General features: G+C 40.3%; 1 protein-coding gene across 4 annotated transcripts in view; it reads right to left on the minus strand.

The window, feature by feature from the left end:
• Positions 1 to 21,977, minus strand: part of LOC122788049 (proto-oncogene c-Rel-like) — a 2,508,512-nt gene that overhangs the window by 823,931 nt on the left and 1,662,604 nt on the right. For all 4 annotated transcript variants that reach the window (XM_044054974.1, XM_044054987.1, XM_044054981.1 and 1 more), the window contains exon 6: positions 17,342 to 17,446. In XM_044054974.1, the coding sequence (XP_043910909.1) occupies positions 17,342 to 17,446 (105 nt within the window). The remainder of the gene's footprint in view (positions 1 to 17,341; positions 17,447 to 21,977) is intronic.

Below are 21,977 nucleotides of genomic sequence, written 5' to 3' on the forward strand. Positions count from 1 at the left end.
TTCTAAAAAAGATTTGTAGAATGTGACATTCCCAGGTGGGTCTGTGTTAGTACAATATGCAGATGATTTATTAATTGCATCAAACTCCTTTCAGCAATGTCAGCAGGATACCTTGCATCTTCTGACTATCCTTGCAGAAAAGTGACGCAAAGTGTCTAGAGTAAAACTACAACTGTGGTCATTTCAGGTACTTTATCTTGGTCATTTAATATCCCAGGGTAGCAAGTAAGTGTTATCTCATATTGATGCAATATCTAAGGCCCCACGTTTGACTACTCAGAGACAGCTTAGGTCTTTCCAAGGTATGACAGGATACTGTAGACAGTGGATCCTAACTACGCAGAAATTGCCAAACCTTTGACAAATCTTTTAAAGCAGGATACACCAGAGCCACTCCTTTGGAACAGTGAAGAGGAAAATTCATTTCAGAACTTGAAGCATGCTTTAGCTACTGCCCCAGCTTTGGGGTTACCAGATTATAATAAACCTTTTATTTTATTTTGTCATGAAAGAAATGGATTCGCTCAAGAAGCACTTGCACAAAAACATGGGGACAGCTATCGTCCACTGGCTTATTACAGCACAGCACTTGATTTTGTTGCAAAATGTTTTCCAACTTGTTTAAGGGCAGTTGCTGCTGCTGCTGCCATTCTAGTTGATCTGGCGCAATTGTTGGTGCTTGGGTATGATCTCACAGTAGCTGTCCCTCATTCTGTATCATCTCTTTTTCTTAAAATGAAAACACAACCACTCTCGACTGCACGTCTAACTAGATATGAACTTACACTTTTTTCTAATCCATCTATTTCTCTGATCCACTCTCCTGTTCTAAATCCTGCATCTCTGTTGCCTACTGCTGAGGATGGCGAAGAGCATGATTGTGTGTTTTTAACTATTTGCTTTCTCCTAGGGAGGACTTAAAGGACACTCCAATACCCAATGCTGACATGTATCTGTTTGTGGATGGCTCCTGTGGAAGAGATCAAGCAGGAAAGTTGATCTTGAGAATAGCAGACTGTAACGAGGAAACAATATTGTTGCAACAAAGATTAGAGGGTGTTTACTCTGCTCAAATAGCTGAGCTAGTGACTTTGAAAAAAGCCTGTGAGTTTAGCCATAGACAAAGTGGCCAATATTTTTACAGACAGCCGTTATGCTCTGGAGGGGATCTATTGGCGCCTCTCAGGGAAATTTTGGGGGCTAACAACAGGGAACGTGTTCATCGTCCTTGGACCCCTGCTGAATTGCATACTATGCCTAAAAATTTTCCAAATATTAGAGAAGATCTATTAAAATTCAAAGGAGAATTAAAAACTATAATAGAATGTTACAATCCTACTTTCACAAATTTAAATCAACTGCTGAGGGTAGTTACTTCAGATGAAATAAGAAAGTAGTTACTGGAAAAGGCTGAAATAACGGATTTCACTCTCACAGGGAATGCATTAACAGATAAATGAACAGCATTGTTAAACAAGATTACGGATGTGTGTCAAGTTAGGACTGACTGGTCTAAAATACAAGCGTGTCAACAAAATAAAGGGGAAGCCCCTGCATACTATTTGAGTCGTCTTAAAACAGTATTTGCTAGACATTCAGGAATACCAGACCCAGAAGAGCAAGCTAAGCTAGCTATTGCAGCAGCCTTTGTGCAGGGTCTGCAAGCCCCTGTGCAAAATCAAATAAAGCAAGTGCTCATAGACTGGCAAGGAAAGGACTTAGAGTTTTTATTTAGTGCTGCAAATCATTGTACAGAGTATCTGGAAAAACAAAGGAAGGATACTGAGGATAAGCTGTTAACTTTACAAATCAGGCAGCTGGAAAACCCAAGGGGGCGAGGTAGAAGCAGGGGAAGGGGTAGAGGAATTGCTACAGGATTTAGCAAAAGTGTTGGTCGAGAGGAACAAGTTGCAGCTGGTTGGCAACAATGAGCTGGCAGTGCCCCTCCAGGTTCCTCTAATACATCTTGCTTTAATTGTGGAGAAGCAGGACATTGGAGAGGAAGGCAAATGTAGAGTCCAAGACACTTGGACTGAGTGGCAACCAAATTATAATAATGCAGTTTTTCCTCCACCACCTCAATACTGACTAGACCAAGAAAATCTTAACCCTCTACTGCCAATACATCAAAATGGGCCCTACGTTAAGATTGAATCCCCATTTCTGGTGGACACTGGTGCTACTAGGTCAGTGCTAAAAATTACTTCAGATAGTCACATACCAGTATCAGAGCATAAAGTAAAGGCAGTTGGAGTAACAAATACTACAGTTACATATCTTGTTTCAGAAACCATCCCCATTTCTTTAGGTCCGATTGAAGATCCACTCTCCTGTTCTAAATCCTGCATCTCAGTTGCCTACTGCTGAGGATGGTGAAGAGCATGATTGTGTGCGTGTAACTATTTGCTTTCTCCTAGGGAGGACTTAAAGGACACTCCAATACTCAATGCTGACATGAATCTGTTTGTGGATGCCTCCTGTGGATGAGATCATACAGGAAAGTTGATCTCGAGAATAGCAGACTGTACCAAGGAAACAATATTGTAACAACAAAGATTAGAGGGTGTTCACTTTGCTCAAATAGCTGAGCTAGTGACTGCAAAAAGCCTGTGAGTTAGCCATAGACAAGGTGGCCAATATTTTTACAGACAGCTGTTATGCTTTCGGGGTGGTACATGATTTTGAGCAACTTTGGAGAGAGAGAGGATTTTTTACCACTTCAGGAAATCAAATTAAAAACTCAGGGTACATAAAATCATTGTTAGATGTACTTTTTTTTACCTAAAAATCTGTCTATAATCAAATGTTGTGCACATTTAAAGGGACAGAATGTTGTTACCAAAGGTAATAATTTGACAGACCAAGCTGCTAAATAAGCAGTAGTAAACTGTTGTACACATCTTTGTATGTTAACAGTAACAAACAACAGTAATGATATGTTTGATTTTGCAAAGTTGTCAGCTTTCAAGCTGAAGCATCACAGGGGAGAAGTTCTGAGGTGGCTCAAGGATGGATGTATAAAATCCTCTGATGGCATATGACGACATCCAGACGGCCGACTAGTGGCGCCTGCCTCTTTGCTACCTTACCTAGTATGGGCATATCATCTACTGGCTATACAGGTAAGACAGCTTTATTTAATCAAATTACCCAAAGTTGGTATGTCCCTCATGTCTCTTCTTTGATACTTCAGTATGTACAAAATTGTAGTATTTGCTTGGAATATAATATAAGCAAACATGCCAACAGCAAATCTGCATGTTTTCCTCCACCTTGGGAACCTTTTGTTAATATACAGCTGGATTTCATCCATATGCCTAAAACTAATAATTTACAATTTATTTAGGTGGTAGTGTGTATGTTCTCAGCATGGGTGGAAGATTACCCATGTCGCAAAGCTGATGCAGTCACAGTTATTAAAAAATTGTTATCTGATTATATACAGAGATTCGGTATACCCAGCAATGTTAACAGTGACCAGGGAACTCATTTTAATAATAATCTGTTTAAAGAGTTATGTAAAGCTTTTAATACTAAGCTGAGTCTTCACTGTCCCCAACCATTCCCAGTCATCTGGATTAGTGGAAAGGGTAAACAGGACCCTTAAAAATAAAATTTCGAAGATTTGTGCCGAAACCCACTTTATTTATTTTGTTATTTATTTATTTTACATTTGTTAACCAGGAAGGCCCGACTTGGAATGAGCCAATTTTCAGTGGAGGCCCGGGGAGAAACACTCCAGACGCATGTCTTTGTAACATGGGAGGAAAACCACCCGCTGGAAACCCACACAAACGCAGGGAGGACATGCAGACTCCGCACAGAAGGCACCCCAGCTGAGAATCGAACCAGAGAACCTCTTGCTGTGACGTGACAACACAACACTTAAAATGGCCCAAAGCCCTTCCCTTAGCATTAATGAGCATGAGGACCTCACTGAATGCCACCAGGAAATTTAATGCATATGAGATATTAATGGAGAGACCCATGGCCCTTCCAGCTACCCCTCCAGTGGGGAATGCTGATTTAACTTTGTCACATGATGCCATGATTTCTTATTGTAGGAAACTCCTTAACATCTTGCAGCAATATAATCAAATAGCAACAGCAGTGTTACCAAAGCCTCCTAACCAACCCTATCATCAACTACAACTGGGTGATTGGGTTTATATGAAAAATTTTCAGAGGAAAAACTGCCTGAGCCCGAGATGGAAAGTGCCTTTTAGGGTCCTGCTCACCACTTTGACTGCAGTTCACTGTGCAGGACTACCAACATGGATCCATTTGTCTCATTGCAAGAAGACCTGTCATGTGGGGACCCCAGATGAATCATCGCAGCCAACAGAGGGAGATCGAGGTGTGACAGATAAATCATCTACCCAGTGAGAAGGTCAACTTCAGTTGCAGTCCATGATGAATCTAGTGACAACAGGTGCTTTTGCTTTGTTTCTGTTGCTGTTCCCTTCTATAAACTGGTCGACAGAAAACAGTTTCTTGCTGGTCCTTCGGCAATACACCAAAAATCTAAACAAAACAAACTGCTGGATATGTTCGCATCTACCTCATCATTCCAAGGCAGGGATTCCTATGATTCCCATCCCTGCATCACAGGTGTCATTTGAAAAGGACCTTAATGACACCAGCTTAACCTGGCATAATGTAACTGATTTTTCAAAGGTTGTGTCTCTTCAACTTGCAACCACACATCATGGAGACACGTTATGCCAGAAATGGGACTGTACCAGTAGGAAAAAGCAACTGTAATGATACCAGGCATGAAAGTGTGTTAGACTCTTTGCACTTAAAAAGCTATGACTGGGGGCGTGGCATGGGCATAAGTGACCGTTACTACATCTGTGGCGACCGTGCCTACCCCTGGTTGCCTACAAACTGGTATGGATGTTGCTTTGTAGGCTATATTACTCTTGGTATTCAACATTTCGAACACCCACCAGCAGATAGACTGAGAAATAAGTGAGCAATCCACTGGACAGAGCACGTATTTTCAATTTTTAATCCTGGGTATGGAGTGCAAAGGACAAAGCTTGAAATCCCCATACTTGTCCAAATTCTACAGGAGGTGACCAACGAAACTTCGCATCACATTAAGATGGCAAATCGAGAAATGACTGAAATGTGAACTATGGTGTTACAGAATCGAATGGCACTTGATATAATGCTTGCTGCAAAAGGGGGGGGGTCATGTGCCCTCATAGGGAGTTGTTGCTGTTCATATATTAGTGACTATCATGAGGAACAGGAAAAACTGGCAATCTTCATGGAACAAAGGGTCAAAGAGATGGACAGCACATCCAAAAACGAATACCATGACGCTGAGGCGTATTTTATCAAGTTAAGAAAAATATAATTATATGTATGATACGACACTGATAGTGTCAGTGGGAGGAAACTGTTATGGGACAAGACCAGCTTATTAAAATGTGTATTGATTTCAGTTTATTAATGATGCTATAATATGAGCGTTAAAAAACAACTATAATTTGTATGCAGGGCTGGGAAAAATACAGCTTCATAAGCCACAGTATTGCTGTCATTTAAACTGCATTCTTTTAGTATGTAATAAGAGAGAATAGTATGTGTAGCAGTTACTACAAAAGGAATTTGTTAGCCTGACTCCTCCATACTAGGAGTGCGTTGTTGCTAGGGCAGGTTTGAAACATCCAAGGTCAGAAACAATACCCCATGGAAGCAGGTGGATCCTGTATAGGAAGGTGTTCACGTGACGTCTGAGGTGAAAATCACGAGGGATGAGGACATTTGCAAAGTTTTCTATAGGACACAGTCATTGTAACGTAATGAAACTGAATGACCAGTTTGATAAGAAAATGTATAAAAATACATATTTTTGTATGTAAAGTGACAATGCTTCATCAAAGGCTATGAAGACTGACTCCCAGCGCTGTAAGAATAAAATTTCTGTTTGCACATCCTGAAGTGTTGTTCGTGACTAAAGGCATATAAAGTAAATTCTTAATGGTATTTATTTATGACTATAACACATTCATTAAGGTTGCGCTTGAAGAGGATCAGCGAGGTGCTCTGTTTGACATGTATGGGAAGTCTATTCCAGAGAGATGGGGTGGCCTCTGGGAGACAAACCTCTCTTTTCAGCAGGTGTTGTTGATGTTGCATATTAGATTCAGGCCTATCGAGCGGGTAAAGCGCGAGGAGTTAAACTTATGGATATGGAGCATCTCTAGTAGGGCAGGGTCCAAGATTGCCTTGTAGGCGACACACAGATCAACCCTGAATAATTTGTACGATACCGAACAGAGTGATAGTGATTTGAGCCTGTCCACATAGGACAGGTGTTGGAGGCCATGGATTCTCTTTATGAGGTATTTCAGTGTCCTTTCCAGTTGGTGCAGATGTTTGGAGAGGTACATACCCAACAGGGCATTATACTCAATTATTGGTCTAATGAGGGGAGGAGTACAGACAGGTAATAACCTCCTTTTTTCTGGATGCAAGCCCTTTACTTATGAGATACTCAACAAATCCACCATAGCCCAAGCTTGGAACAAACTCCCCATCCACCTAAGATCTATTCTCCACCCTAAACACTTTAAAAAGTAACTACACCTTCTTAAGACCAAGACTTGTCCCTGTTATGCCCCTTCCTAATCCACTCCACTACTGTATTTCCTTTCCCCTTCTCCACTGACTCCATCAACTTATCCTCCTAATTTTTCACTTTGTTTTCTTCCCTCCCTAATTTTAATCTTTCTCTATGATTAAACCCTTAGCCTTTTCTGCTCCACCACATGTACATATATACATATTGTCTTGCTCAAATACAGACTCTTCTCTTCTCTGTAATAATCTCTTCCACTCTCTTGGAATATCCAAATGAATTATTCTGTCTGTGTAATAAAAATTTAAAAGTTACTTGTAATCACATTACTGTACTATACTTACTCTGTATTACTTGAACTTATTTATTATTATTCACCGTATCTCTGTAACTTATGTATAATATATATAATAATTCTCTATATGTACTTGAAACTTTTTCTGTAATTCAACTATATTGGAGCTCTGTATGTGCTAGTAACATTTCTAATGTAAATTGTCTCTACCGGAGCTTTTCTCCTCAGGTCTCCACTGAAAATGGGGTTCTAGCCAGTTTGACTAACCTGGTTAACAAATGTCAAATAAATAAATAATAAAATAATTGAACCAAGTAAAAGGCTTTTCTGACCACTGCCACTACACGATGGTCGAATGTGTGGTTGTTATCAACATGAGTGCCCAGGTCTCTTACCACAGGTTGTGTGCTTATGGGGTTGCCACTGATATGGTAGTCATTGGGGGTCGTGTTTTTGCTGAATGGTATGAGGATACTTTTTTTTTTTTTGTGTTTAGCTTGAAGCCATGACTGTGGCACCAGTCATTAGTTGCTATGAGACTCTCTTGCAGTATGTTAACATAATATGGGGAGCCAATGACAGCACCCAACTTACAGTCGTCCGCAAACTTGGTCAGCCACAGGCCTTTTGTCTTTGTCTGAACCTCTGAGAAGTAGATGTCAAACAATACAGGTGCCAGGACTGATCCCTGGCTACTCCACTAGTGACAGGACTGCTACTGGAGGTGGAGGCACCTATTTTGACTTTGAGGGTCCTGTCGGTGAGCAAGCTGGCCCCTCACCTGATGAGACAGAGATGTATGCCAAGTTGTGTTAACTTTTTGATGATGCCTGAGTGGGGGATTGTGTTAAAGGCCTTAGCCAAGTCAAGGTAAGCTGTATGCACTGACTATCCCTTATCCAGGGCCTTGGTAACAGTCTCAAAGATGTCAACCAGGTTCAACAGGCAAGAACTGCCCTTAACGAATCCAAACTGGGTGGAGGTCAAGTGCTTGGAGATTGCCGATGTCCTTGTTTATGAGATCCATAATAATACACTCCATGGCTTTACAGATCAGACTTGTCAAACTAATGGGGCGATAGTTTCCAGGGTCAGTACTGGCACCACACCTTTGTGCAAGGGGATGACAATGGCAGTTCTCCACTCTGCTGGAATGAAGCCTGTACTTAGTCTGTGGTTGAACAGGGTGCTCAATGGCAAAGCCAGTTCTTGCCAGAGAATTATTATTTATGAGATCCATAAGAATACAGTCCATGGCTTTACAGATCAGACTTGTCAAACTAACGGGGCGATAGTTTCCAGGGTCAGTACTGGCACCACCTTTGTGCAAGGGGATGACAATGGCAGTTCTCCACTCTGCTGGAATGAAGCCTGTACTTAGTCTGTGGTTGAACAGGGTGTTCAATGGCAAAGCTAGTTCTTGCCAGAGATGGTGCAGAATACAGCTTGGGATACTATCTGTTCCCATGGAAGTTGTGTTCTTTGCCTTGGATAGGGCCTTTAACACTAGATCTACAGAGATGTGAGGTGTGGGATAAATATCAAGGATGTCAAAAGGGCCTTTGGGGTGGACAGGGGGGTGATGTTTGCGCTGAACCTATCTGCTAGCAGGTTGACTAGACCAACAGGATCGGTGTACGTGATAGTGTTAAGTACTAATTCTGAACAAACATGGGCTTTGCCATGGAGGTTCCTGATGTAACTTTGTAGTTTCCCTTGTTTCGGAGGCTAGTTTCAATTCATAATTGCCCTTGGAGGCATTCACTAGTGATCTAATTTGCTTGTTGAGGCTAAGGAGGGAGTTCTTCCAATTTGGAATATGTTCATTTTTACCCTTGGACAACAGTTTATTCCTTTTGTTGTAAAGCCTGATGATAGAGGATGCCCACCAAACAGGTCTGTGTTTTCTTGTGGAGCAGGTTTTAGTTCTGTTGTATATGGATGAGTCCATACAGTTGTACAGGTGCTTGTATACTGTATCGGCATACTGCTCAGCATAGTTGTCTGCATTCTCTGAGGGGGACAGTGCTGTGAAGCTACAGATACCCTCCCTTAGGAGGTTGCAGTCAGCTTTTGAGAAGTTTTCTAGCTTGATTATGGTTGTGTGGGATAGAAACTTTACCAGGGAAGAACATACTATGGGAGTGGTGCAGCGGTCACCCATGTTGGTGAGAACCAAGTTCAGAATGTTATCTCCCCTTGTGAGGAATGAGACAAGCTGGTCTAGTGCATTAGAACTGATGAAGTCAAGGAATCACTGAGTGAGTGCATTACTGCAGGAACAGTTCACCCAGTCTATGGTGGGGTAGCTGAAGTCACCAAGGATCAGGGTGTTAGAGGGTACTTTGATGAAGTCAAGTAGATCCAGGTAAGAAAAGTGGGTGTCCTGAGTCATGGAGGGGGGGGTCTATAGCTAGCTATAACTTGGATGGGTGTCTTGCCAACTGTCAGTTGCTCCTGGAATAGTTCCAGTGCATCATGCTGGCAAATCAGTCTGGAGGTGTGCCTGTCCTTAATGAAGACAGAGACACAACCACCCTTAGTCTTCCAGATCTTATTTTGGGGTCGGAATGTGTGGAATGAGGTATAGCCGGTAAGGAAGAGGTGCTTTCTGCAGCCCTGAACCAAGTTTCTGTGACCGCACAGACATCAGCATCTTCCAATGCAAGGACAGCTTCCAGTGAGTGCATTTTCAGGTTAAGGCTCCTAGTGTTAAACAGCATGACCTTCAATTTGCTTTTGACAAATCCTTTATGTTGGAAGATTTGTTTTTGGGATAGTGCCTAAAAAAGGCACAATGGGAGAGGTGGGAGCCTTGGCCAAGATCCAGAAACCCAGTGGTGACAGGTGGAGGCCATCTCTGGCAAAGCATTGAGGCCTGTCGACCATGTCATCCCAGGCAGACAGATACTGGATCCCCTTGGAATGTGGGAGTCGGGAAAAACAGTGGAGACAAGAAAGGACACAAAAATGCTGTACAGTGCAAAAAAGTATACTTATCAGTTTGTATATCAGATGGTTAGAGAATCTAACACAGCCAGGAAATTAGCTCTGTTATATCAGCTCTATCAGCTCTGCACAAATTCATCCACTTATTCTGCTTTCACAGTTTCCAGGCTCCATCATAAAACCCACATCTACTGTCTCCACATACAGTTGCTGAAAATACAAAGTATTTTTTTACTGAGGAAAAACAGAAAAGGAAAACATTACTGGGATAAACACACCCTGAACACCTTTAGTGATTGCCAAACACAAGACTGTCCTCTTACATGAATTAAGGAAAGATCCCTAAATCGGCCATAAAAGTTACTGTGTAACTGTATCTCTACAGTTCTTGGCCATGGCTAGACATCTGCTACATACAAAACTACAGTTAGCAACATCACCTTTGCCAACACTCTTGTTTTCTTTTACCAGTCTGCAGTATGCTTAATCCTTTAACATATCTTTCTGAGTAGCTGCTTCTGTCTGCATTCTTCTATGCACTTATCCTGTTCATCAAATATTATTTCCTAAATGCCTGCTTTCATATAGAGATCACATCTATATGGCCATCTATACAAGTGGTGGCAACGATTCTAGTACTAATTCCTATTACTAAGATATTGACTACATCCAGTTTGCATTAGCCTCTTACAAAAACCCTTGGTCTGTTTATCACATCTACTTTAACTTGTAATTAGCAGTCCACTTTTATATCAGACAGATTAAAGACCATTGTCTCTTCAGCTAAAAGCTGTGAAGCAGCCTGGCAAAAACAACAGTCTTTCAGAAAGCACATTCAGGAAATGTTAGGGTCATCAAACAAATTAGCAGCATGGAAGGATTCAAACTCAGACACCATTTATCAATATGGCTGATCATTAAAAGAGGTAGCTAAATCAACTTTATGCATTCCACTTCTGCCAGTACCACCCTCCAATGCTTGATTACTATGGAAAGCCTTCTTCTGATGCTTCCCATACTCCCTGTTAAAATCACCTCACCACTACAGGTCCCCCTCCATGAATAAAGAGAAACACACAGATTAACTGGACTTGCTAGAATCACTCCATATACAGCCAAACACTTTGGTCATGGGAGATTTCAACTATTCTTCCATAGAATAGACAACATACACAAGCATAAATGTGATTGCCCTGAGGTTCCTGGACTTTGTTAATTCAAATGCTCTGGAACAGCTAGTCTGCACCCCAACAAGGGGCTCAAATGTCCTGGACATGGTACTCATCAACATGGGGGTCACTGCACTATCCCCTGTGTGTTACCCTCCCTGGTGAGATCAGACCATAAATAATATATCTTATTTGAAGTAAAGATCAAACTGGACACCCCCACAGGAGCAAACAAACTGGAAAATGTCCCTAAAGTAACTGTAGCCTACTAAGCGAGGGTATAAAAAGTTTCAAACCCCCTGCTAACATGACCAACAATGACTCCTATGCAGAGGAGTACACAAATACCCTGTACAGACATTTAAACAACTGTATAGATTTGGCAGTAACTGTCAGGATCAAAAGCGGGTCCTCCCAAAGAAATAGGCCACCCTGGTGGACCGCAAGTATAAATAGGTTATATAACAAAAGGAAGAAACTGTTATCCTGGAACAAGACAGAACCTACTCACTAGAAAAAGAATAACCTCCACAGCTTGAATAAGCAAATCAGATATCTTGTAAAGTCCTCTAAAGGCAATTACGAGGCTAAATTAGCATCTCTAGCTAAACACAATCATAAGACTTTCTTTAGCTATGTACAAAATCTTAAAGGGAGTGCCCAGCTATGAGTCAAACTGATTGTGGATGGTACTGCTCACACTGAACCTGTAGAAATTGCCAACCTGTTGGCGGACAGATATGGCACAAACTTCAGCTCCCTATCCCCCAGATACATACCAAAGCATCCCTTGTCACCAGTCCACTACCTAGCATCTCAGGTCATATCCACCCTCTCCAAGGCCAAAAACACAGCCTTCATGGGACTAGATAACATCTCAGGTTGCTTACTAAACAATCTAAAACAAGACCTAGTGGAACCACTTGGCACTTTCTTCAGCCGCAGCCTGAGCATTGGCTTTGCTCTAGCAGAGTGGAGAACAGAAACAGTAAACCCCTTACACAAAGGAGGTTCTTCAACAAACCCTGGGCCATGGAAAGAATCATCATGGACCTTATCAACAAGGACCTGACCTAGTTTGGCTTTGTTAAGGGCAGGTCTTGCTTATTAAACCTGTGGACTTCTTTGAGAATGTCACCAAAGCCCTGGATGAGGGTCAAGCAGTACATACCACCTACCTTGACTTAGCCAAGGCTTTTGACACAATCTCTCACTCAAGGATAAACAAACGCAAAAAGCAGACTGATGAACAAAATCCAAACAAGTTCCAGGCAGGCAGATAGACTGGACTCCAGATGTAACTTTAAATCAAAATAAATTTATTTGTATAAAGTGCTTTTCGTCCAGTTCTATACTTTAAATTCTTGATTGGTCTTTTGATCACATGACTAGTAAGGGAGGGTATTTTAAGCACCATTTTATTTAGTAACAGTGTATCTAAAGTTCATCTATAGAATTGGATGAAAAGCGCTATATACAAATAAATTTATTTTGATTTAAAGTTACATCTGGAATCCAGTCTACCTGGCTGCCTGGAACTTATTTGGATTTTGTTCAACAACCTCTCACTCAGGTATCCTTGAGAAACTCTCTCAGCTGTGGATTCACCTATATGTCACTAGATGAGTAGCAAACTGACTCACTGACAGAATGCATACTGTCAAAGTTGGGGATTCCACCTTTACCAGTAGACCAGTTACCAGTGGTGTACCACGGGGATCTGTGCTGGGCCCTCTGCTATTTGGAATTTACTTCTGGGACATCCAGGCAGAAGTAGACGGCCTGTGGCTTAGCAAGTTCACAGATGACTACAAACTAGGTGCAATCAATGAGTCCCCCAATGATGCTAACATATTACAAAAGGGGCTAACTCAAACTAACAAATGGTGCCAGAGTCACAGTCTAAAATAAACACAAAAAAGTGCATCATTATCCCCTTTGTCAGAAAAGTGGACCCTGCAAATTACATTACAGACAGCACCCCCCTAAGCTCAAACACAGTGGTGAAAGCCTTGAAAACACAGGTTGACAGCAGTTTACATTTTGATCACTGTGTCTCCACAGTGGTAAGGAAAGGCTTCTGTGTTGCACATCTCTTGAATTAGGGCATTGCATCTAAGACTAAGGATGGTATAACTCCTTTTTACTCGACCCTCAACAGACCACTAACTGAGTACAATACTCCCTTTTGCATGTACCTCACCAGATGCCTGCAACAACTGGAGAGACCACAAAGGTTTCTAACCACAAAAACTGAGGGCCTCCAAAACATATCCAAAATGGAAAGACTGAAGTCCCTGTCCCTGTACTCTGTATCTTACAGGCTACTGAGAGGCAACCTGTGCCTGGCCTACATAGTGATCTCTGACCCCACCCTAATAGAAATGCTGCATGTCAGCAAATCAAATGGGGCAAGAGTCACTCGCTCAAGGGATCTCAATGCCTGAGACATAAACAGAACATGTTGGAGAGACAGATATGTATCCCAGAGATTGCCACTCCTCTGGAATAAACTCCCACTTCATGTTGAAGCAGAGCTCCTCAATGACCCTATTTAAGTGCAACCTAGACAACTGGATGGGAGACCATAAATTCACCCTGAGGGTGGAACCTATGTCCCTCATGGAGAGGGGCAGTCGGTGCTAATCACTGATTCTCACTGCTAACAATGACCATCTTAACCATGGTCAGTGAGGGAACAAGGGTATTACATGGCTAAGCTTGTTAAGGCTCTAGGGCCATTAGCCTAGTAACCTCCTATGAACTTATGAATACTAAAGACACAACTTGTCTGATCTTTTAACTCTGACATAAAGAGCTACAAATCTCTAATGTTCTTTGGCATCCTTTATCAGATACAGCACAGATGTCCTATTAAACCAAAGATGCACTTTTTTATATACTGCCCAACCAGAATTGTCCAATAATCTCCATCATCCATTTTTAACATTTTTAACACACCATGCTCATCATGCAATATTTGTACATGTAGCAAATTACTAATATATACCTGAGACTGAGGCAAAATACCTAAAACAAATGTTTTCTTCATACTTTTGACATTCAGCTGTAAATGTTTCACTGCATTTTTTCAAGGCTATTCAAACCCTTCAATTTAACATTATTATCCCCTTTTTTCTTTACTTCTAACATCTTCCTCATGGTCAGAAGACCCTCCCTAATCCAGCAATTACAGACATTATTTTGTGAAGAGTAAACCATTACCACCTGTACTTTTTATTTTTCCAGTTTTAACCAAGTGTGTACAACCCTGCATTAATTTACTTAAAGTGGTAGGTAGACAGACTTGAAGTACATAGGCAGAGTAGATAAAGAGGAAGGCAGGTAGATAGATAACTGGATAGGCAGACAACTGATCTAATAATCTGAATGTAAGAGTGGGTAGCCCCTTTAATCCTCCTCCCCTAGTATGCTTCAAATATAGAGAGTTGAGGTTAAGGGGTGTACTAGCCCTCCCCCCATAAACAGAATTAATTTAAAAGTAAAAAATGTTACCTGTATTTGACAGACAACATTGTATTTATCTGTGTGGAAACCACTTCAGTAACCTCTGCACCTGACAAAATGATGTAACAGCTATCAAATTACGCCATTACATAATTCTGACAGGTATAAAAACACCAAAAGGGTCAAGTATTCTCGATTATCAATCCTATTCCTACTTCATCACCACCATTACCGTCCCTTCTTAGCAATGCCCCACACTTATTAGGCATTCCATTGGGCAGACAATACTAATATGGTCTCATTCTGTTTATGTAGCAAGGCTTTAGTAATCCTGTGTTCACCTGCAGCTAATACAAGCCCTGGTACCACTACAATACTAATACCCTGCATACCAATAGCCCTTCCAGTGGCTCATCAATATGAATGTGTACTAGCAAATTAAATTTGGAAAGAAGAGCATTCTGCACATAAAGTGGTAACATTTATTTGCACAGCCATGGCATTAGCATTCAAATTCTTTTTTTTTTCAGACAATGCACATTTATCACAAAACATGTGTTCCTTCTCAAATGGTATACATTTTAGTGCAACAAAATCCCACAGACAGCCAAGCCTCCACAGAAAGCACATTTTGATACTTAACAGTCATTATTTATATATTCAGACATTCCGTACTTGAAATAGTTTTCTGGCTACGTAGGATAAAATGTCATTCCTTTCTCTTTGCCAAAATAATGTTTATTCAGCTCTGTAATCATTGCTTAGTATAGAAAAGTTAAACTTTAATCCTCCAATGTCCACTCCAAAAGCCATCACCAACAAATATGAGTAAGGATTATTCAGCACCACTTTATTTATTTTATTGTTTGCTGACCAGATGGGTGGGTTTAGCCAGTACAAACATCTATAATGGAAATTCAGTCTGAAACAGAATGGTAAATCTTTTCCATTCCTTCTGACAAAGAAAGGTAAAACAGGTCCTGGTCTTTACCAACTACTAAATTATCTAATTTGCATAAAAATGGCTTAATTAGGACAAGGCTGTGGAATCAAAAATAGTGATGGAAATTAAGCAAACCTCTCATCCTCTTAGCAAAAGAAATCTGGACAAAGCCAACAATATGGGAGGACAAAATCCCAAAATAGAGATAATTTTTAAATATTGCTCTTAAAAACTTAGAAAGTTGATAAGATAACAGCTTTTGCATTAGCATGCATTTTCTTAGGGGTCTGAAGTCTGAAACTCAATCTTCTGTCATTATTTAGTGACTTTAACCCTCAATGATTTCCAAAAACCTTGAATTGTATAAGGAAAAGACCAGAAATATGAGGCAAAATCTGGACAGTTGAAAGGTATGAAATCAAAAATGCAAGGGGCAGACATAAAGGAACTCTCGCAGGTACATGAAAAAGTAGGCTGGAGGGGAAACAGCAGAACAGGTTCAAGAAAGTGAGACTTACCTATTCATATTTTCTATGTAACCCAACACTTTCAGCTACTGAAATATCATTCAAATTCCATGAGAAGCATGAATTAAAAAGAAATCATAATTTGTCACTTACAGTCATCAAACAAGAACTGGCTGTACGTCCATCAAGCATAGCTCTCAACCAAGCAGGAAAAAAATTCAACAGAATTAGGGACATATCCAGAAAAAATCTGGGACACTTTTAAAATATTAGTACTATTAACGTAAGACACTGACAGAGTAAGATAATGTTAATTAATATACATTTTCTGAAGTAAAAGAAATCTATAACTTATTTATTGGCATTATTTATTAAGTGCAATTCACCACTGTTCCTCCAAAAGTCACCAGTTTTAGGAGGGACCAAGAGGGACAGTGGTTAAATTTCAGTCAAAATCAGGAACAGTTGAGAGGTATGCCATCAAGCACATCAGTAAGGTATAAACAGCTGCATGAGCACTGTAGCTGATATCTACAGCTCTGTCGTATCAAACTTTCTTCATTCCTTCTACAAGTTCTTCTGTAACTGCAGTCTGTCTTCTCTCTCTCACTTCTCTTGTATTCTTTTGTTTTAGTTATTCTACAGATCATTTCACTCACAAGACCCTGTCAGAGACACTGCAGGGTAACAGAGTGACCTTATTTCTTCCTTCTTTGTTTACTGCAATGGATTTGCACTCCTCTTCAGCCTTCATGTAACATGTGATATACAGGAACAAGTCACTATGTATCTTCCCTGAGCTGCAGTAAAACAATGTCTATGAGCCCCTCCTCACTATCTGGCACCTAACTCATATTCTAATCTAGACCCTACCATAAGACTGTTTCACTACCAGTATCTTCTGCCATTTCATGATCTGTTAGCTACATTCGCACATACCTGCCATACTGCCATTCACACAGCCTTCTCACCTTTGCCTCTTCCTATACTTATTTTTGAGTTCCAGCCTTATTACTTGTCATTAGTTTGAGTAGAAAGTTACTCAAATATCCTCTTCCTTTTTTTGACCTTGTGAAATCATACTTAAGAATGGAACAACAAAATTTATCCTATGGAAATATAGGCATTCTATTGTAAGTCACACTACAGCTTCATAATGTCTCTTTTGCAAAGTCTGACAGGAAAGTCATTAGCATAAGGTACTACCATCATGATAGGTAACACCTATGTTAAACAGTAAAGGTAACATGTTTTGAAAATGAAAACATTATACGCAAACATGGAATGGCTCACCCTCATTCTGTAGCTCAAAAAACAGATGTAAGGAAAGCACATCTGCCTACTGCTCCCATATTGGTTATGCTGAGCATTAAGAGTAAATGATTTACAGGAAATACTGCCATATGAATTTTTAGTGCAAATTGCTTTTAACAGCAACTCACTATGCCTACCTACCTTTTTGGACCTTGTCGCACAGCAAGAAGATTTCATCACCACCTTGAACACTTCCGCAGTTTTTATCCACACGACAAATCCTCAGCTCTGCTGTATTGGGTGCCCCTGCAAAACAAAGAAGGAAATGTTATACTCAGCAGAGGGACCAAGTGTGTTGTCATATGGAACTGATGCTGATGGTCTTACAACAAAACACAAAGCGAAAGCAATGGATGCACATTTTACAGTGTCTGTACTTTAAAAATGATTATGTGGTACAGGAATTAGAAACACAAAAAGCATACACAGAGCATAATGTTGGAATCTTAACCTGGCACAAAGTGCAACACATCACACAGAACGGCATACAGGCTGTGAATGGAAATATGGCTGCGCCTGATTGAAAAGAAAGAGAGAATGAAAGGATGAAGAATAAGGTATTACTTACGACAGCAACACATAATCACTACAGAAACTCAGTTTTGTCGTCAAACAATATCTATTTAGTGTTTTCATTCTGTATATCTGTGGGAGTCAATTAACTTTGTCAACTTGTGTTTACCCATTCTGAGAAATGTGACTAATTGTAGTTATACTGCAAGTGTGGAAACATATTTGAAGAACAACAATGATGTCAAAAAGAAAAGACTCTGAACATTAATATTTTATACACATACTAATTTTTTCAATCCATTACTCATGTTTAAAACACATCAAGGTTTAGATGTTGTACGACTCCGTTCCAGGTCTCCAACTACTATAGTCAAACTGCCATTCAGCAGCATATTTCTAAGAAATTCTACCCAATTTTAGCACAGAAACATCTGAGGTGCAGGAAGGTTATGCGGTAAATCATGACAACTTTTAATACAGCAAGAGATCACAAACAATAATATAAACATAAATGTTTCATAGACACTTACTAGGCTATTGATTTGTGCTGATCATGTGAAGCCTAGCCTTACATTACCATGGTCATTTTTAGCCCTTATATTTTGCATACAAATAACCCAGTGATAGGCTGAACAAGGGCATGTTGGGACATTTACATATTCCCCTATCCATTAGAAATAGGGGGTGCTAAACTGGGAGGGAATGTGTGGTTACCCATGCATTCATCCAAATTACATTTGAATAAAGTAAGAGAAGTACTTTGCTTTATGTGGGGTTGAAGAGTGTTCCACAGAAGCACTATTCTCTGTGATATAAACCTATCCCTCCAACACATTCTATTTCTTTTGCAAAAAAGATTGAGATCCTTCAAATGGGTGTTTATGATACCACTGGACTTGTGAATGTATAATAGGTCTAAAAGAAAAGGGTCTGCTAAAGCTCTATACTCAAGGCAGAGGGCACCTCTCAGTAGTTTGTATGATACTGTGAAAACAGGCAAGGCTTTGAGATGGTCTGCACAGCTTTTATGATTTAGGCCCTTGATTTTTTAATGAGAAAGTGTTGTGGTCATTCCAGTTGTGAAAGGGCATTATATTCACTGATCAGCCTAATGAGTACCTAGTACTGAGGAGCACTTATATCCATGGATCTGGGCACAATACCCTTAGATATTAGTGGGCAATGAAAAAGGACTTCCTTAAAAAATGGATACATGGTGATCAAAGGACAGCACATTCATGACAGAGGTTTACAGATCATTAACTACATTACCAATTTTCAGGGGTGTGTTGTCAATGTGAAAGTAACAAAGGGAATCATGCTTGCTGAACGATAAGATTACATACCTTTTGACATTAAATTTTAGTCCATAGTTTTATAGAAGTTACTGGTTTGGAACAGACTGTCTTGGAGAATCTTGATGCCTTCTGTAGAGTTTATAATGGCACCAAGTGTGCAGTCATTTGCAAACTTGATCAGCCACAAACTCTTACCATTAGCCTTGATCTCCAAGAAGTAAATGCCAAAGAGAAGTGACCAAAGCACACCACTAGTGACAAGTCTTTTGGAGGAGGTATAGCTGCCCACCCAAACTTCCTGGGTTCTACTTGTGATCCAATTTGCTATCCAATGAGTTACATACGACTGAATTTTAACTGAGAGATTTTATCTTCAGTATCTGAGTGTGAGATTGTGTCAAACGTCTTTGTGAAGTCTAGATATGTGGTGTGGACTGTTTTGCCCTCATCCATTGCTTCAGTAATTTTTTCAAAGAAGTTGACCAGGTTAAGTAGGCAGGATCTGCCTTTGACAAATTCAAACTGGGTTGGGTCAAGAGTCTGTAGGTTACCCCTCTCCTTGTATATCAGTTCCATAATGATCCTTTCCATAACCCTGCAGATGAGACTGGTCAGGCTTATGGATCAATAATTACCCAGGTCTTTTACATAAGGGAATGACTGTTGCTGTCCTCCACTGACATGGCATGAAGCCTGACAAGTCATGTTTCTGGCTGACCAGTAGGCAGCTTGGTATGTTATCTAGCCCAATAGGTGTAGTGATCTTGGGCTTAGATATTGCCTTGAGAACTTATTCTTGTGAGGTTAGAGTACAATGTATCTGTGTGGGTATGTGACCTGAGAATACTAGAAAGAAAGGAGGGAGGGGTTTTGGCTAAATCAGTCTGCTAGTATATTGGCTATGTCTCCCTTGAGTCTGAGTATGTATATGCATACATGACATTATACAGGTAGCTTTTTGCACTGTAGTGTTTATATCACAAAGTTTGCATGTATGAACTCCTACATTATAAGTATCTGACTACACAACTGCAATTAATTCTTGCACATGTTCTTTACATTAATTCTGCTGCATCGTGTGCAGTTTTATGTTTTATACAATGATTCTCTATTATTACTGAAACAGTGCAATGTACAACTTGTATGTAACAAGCAAAACAAAAAACACATAGCCCCTACACAAGCAGTAAAATGTATGTCCTCTGTATACTGACTGCAGTATAAAAAATGTAAAATAATTGGCTGCACACTATCACAGTCTCTGCACTTACCACACAGCAACACATATTATGCAGTATACACTGCCAAGGCCACAATAATTCAACTTTTATACAGTATTTTAAATATATTCTTACCTGTAAATGCTGCATGCACTACCAAAATACATACCCACACAACACAATCCCTGAACTTATGGGACTTTATTTACATTTATTAATCATGTAAATTAAGTGGCCCAAGGACCTTGTTAGCCATGATCTAGGCGATCAAGGCATAAAAATACAATACATTCAACACACATTTTACTGGGGTAAATACAAGACATGTACATTATACAAACATATAATGGGTTATTTTCTGTATTACAGAAAAAAGGAGAAGACAGTATAAACTGATGCCAAATAACTGAGTTAATTAGTACATTACTACACAGTACCACTGGCAGGGAGGGTTGGCATAATGGCCAAGGTATTTACCTTGCAGACACAAGGGGCTGGGCGTGATTTTTCAGGGGGTAATTGTCTAGGCTCAAAATGTTCCACAAGGGCTGTTAGCCTGGTACAAATCTATGAACCTAAAATGTAGCACACAAACCTCTGGGGCAGAAGGCTTTGAGCTCTATTCCAACATCAGGTACATCGTTTGCTGACACTGCAGTGCAATATAAGTGGGATACTGCACTCCTGAATGCATTGCCTTTTAGATGAGATGTTAAACACAGGATCCATTTGTTTAAGTTGGTGATAGTGCAGATGGATGTAAAAGATCCCATTTCACCTATTGAAATGAGTAGGAAAATTCTACAATGCTTTTGCAGTGTTTCAAATGTATCCCGAGCCATCCAAGCTAAGCGAAGAATATTTTCTTGATTAAGTTATAAAGTGCTCATGACACAACTGTTTGTGAGCAATTTTAAAGCATTTATTCAATTTTGGGGAAAAATTTCTAGTCTGTGTGTCTTCAAATCTCTTTGGAGAAGGGTGAATTAGCTGGGGACTTGGTTGTCTGGTAGCTTGTTGTTTAATCTACACTTGAGAGCTGCTTTTGATGTACTTTTACATTAAGAAATTCCAGGATTGCCTACCTTGTGTCAGCAGTTGTTTACCTGGTCTTTCTGAGGTGGAATGCACTGCTACTTGTTTGCTGTTTAACCTGCACTTGAGAGCCACTTCTGCTGTGTTTTTACATTAACAGATTCCAGGGTCAGACATCTTGTGGCAGAAGGTGTTTACCTGGGCTCTCTGAGTTGGGGACCACTGCAGAAAACATAGAATCTTCTTTTCCTCTTTCAGCTGTTCCCGTTAGGGGTCGCCTCAGCGGATCATCTGTTTCCATTTCTTCCTGTCCTCTGCATCTTGCTCTGTCACACCAAACACCTGCATGTCCTCTCTCACCACATCCATAAACCTTATCTTAGGCCTTCCTCTTTTCCTCTTACCTGGCAGCTCCATCCTTAGCATCCTTTTCCCAATATACCCAGCATCCTTCCTCAGCACATGTCCATATCAATGCAATCTTACCTCTCTGACGGCCTCCAAACCGTCCAACCTGAGCTGACCCTCTAATATACTGATTCCTAATCCTGTCCATCCTTGTCACACCCAGTGCAAATCTTAACATCTTTAACTCTGACACTTCCAGCTCTGACTCCTGCCTTTTTGTCAATGTCACCGTCTCCAACCCATACAACATAGCTGGTCTCACTACACTCTTGTAGAACTCAGAATGCAGTTGTTTATGAGCTA

Source organism: Protopterus annectens, chromosome 1.part2 (assembly GCF_019279795.1).
Source record: "Protopterus annectens isolate FY-2018-M chromosome 1.part2, PAN1.0, whole genome shotgun sequence".
Taxonomy (NCBI): Eukaryota; Metazoa; Chordata; order Ceratodontiformes; family Protopteridae; genus Protopterus; species Protopterus annectens.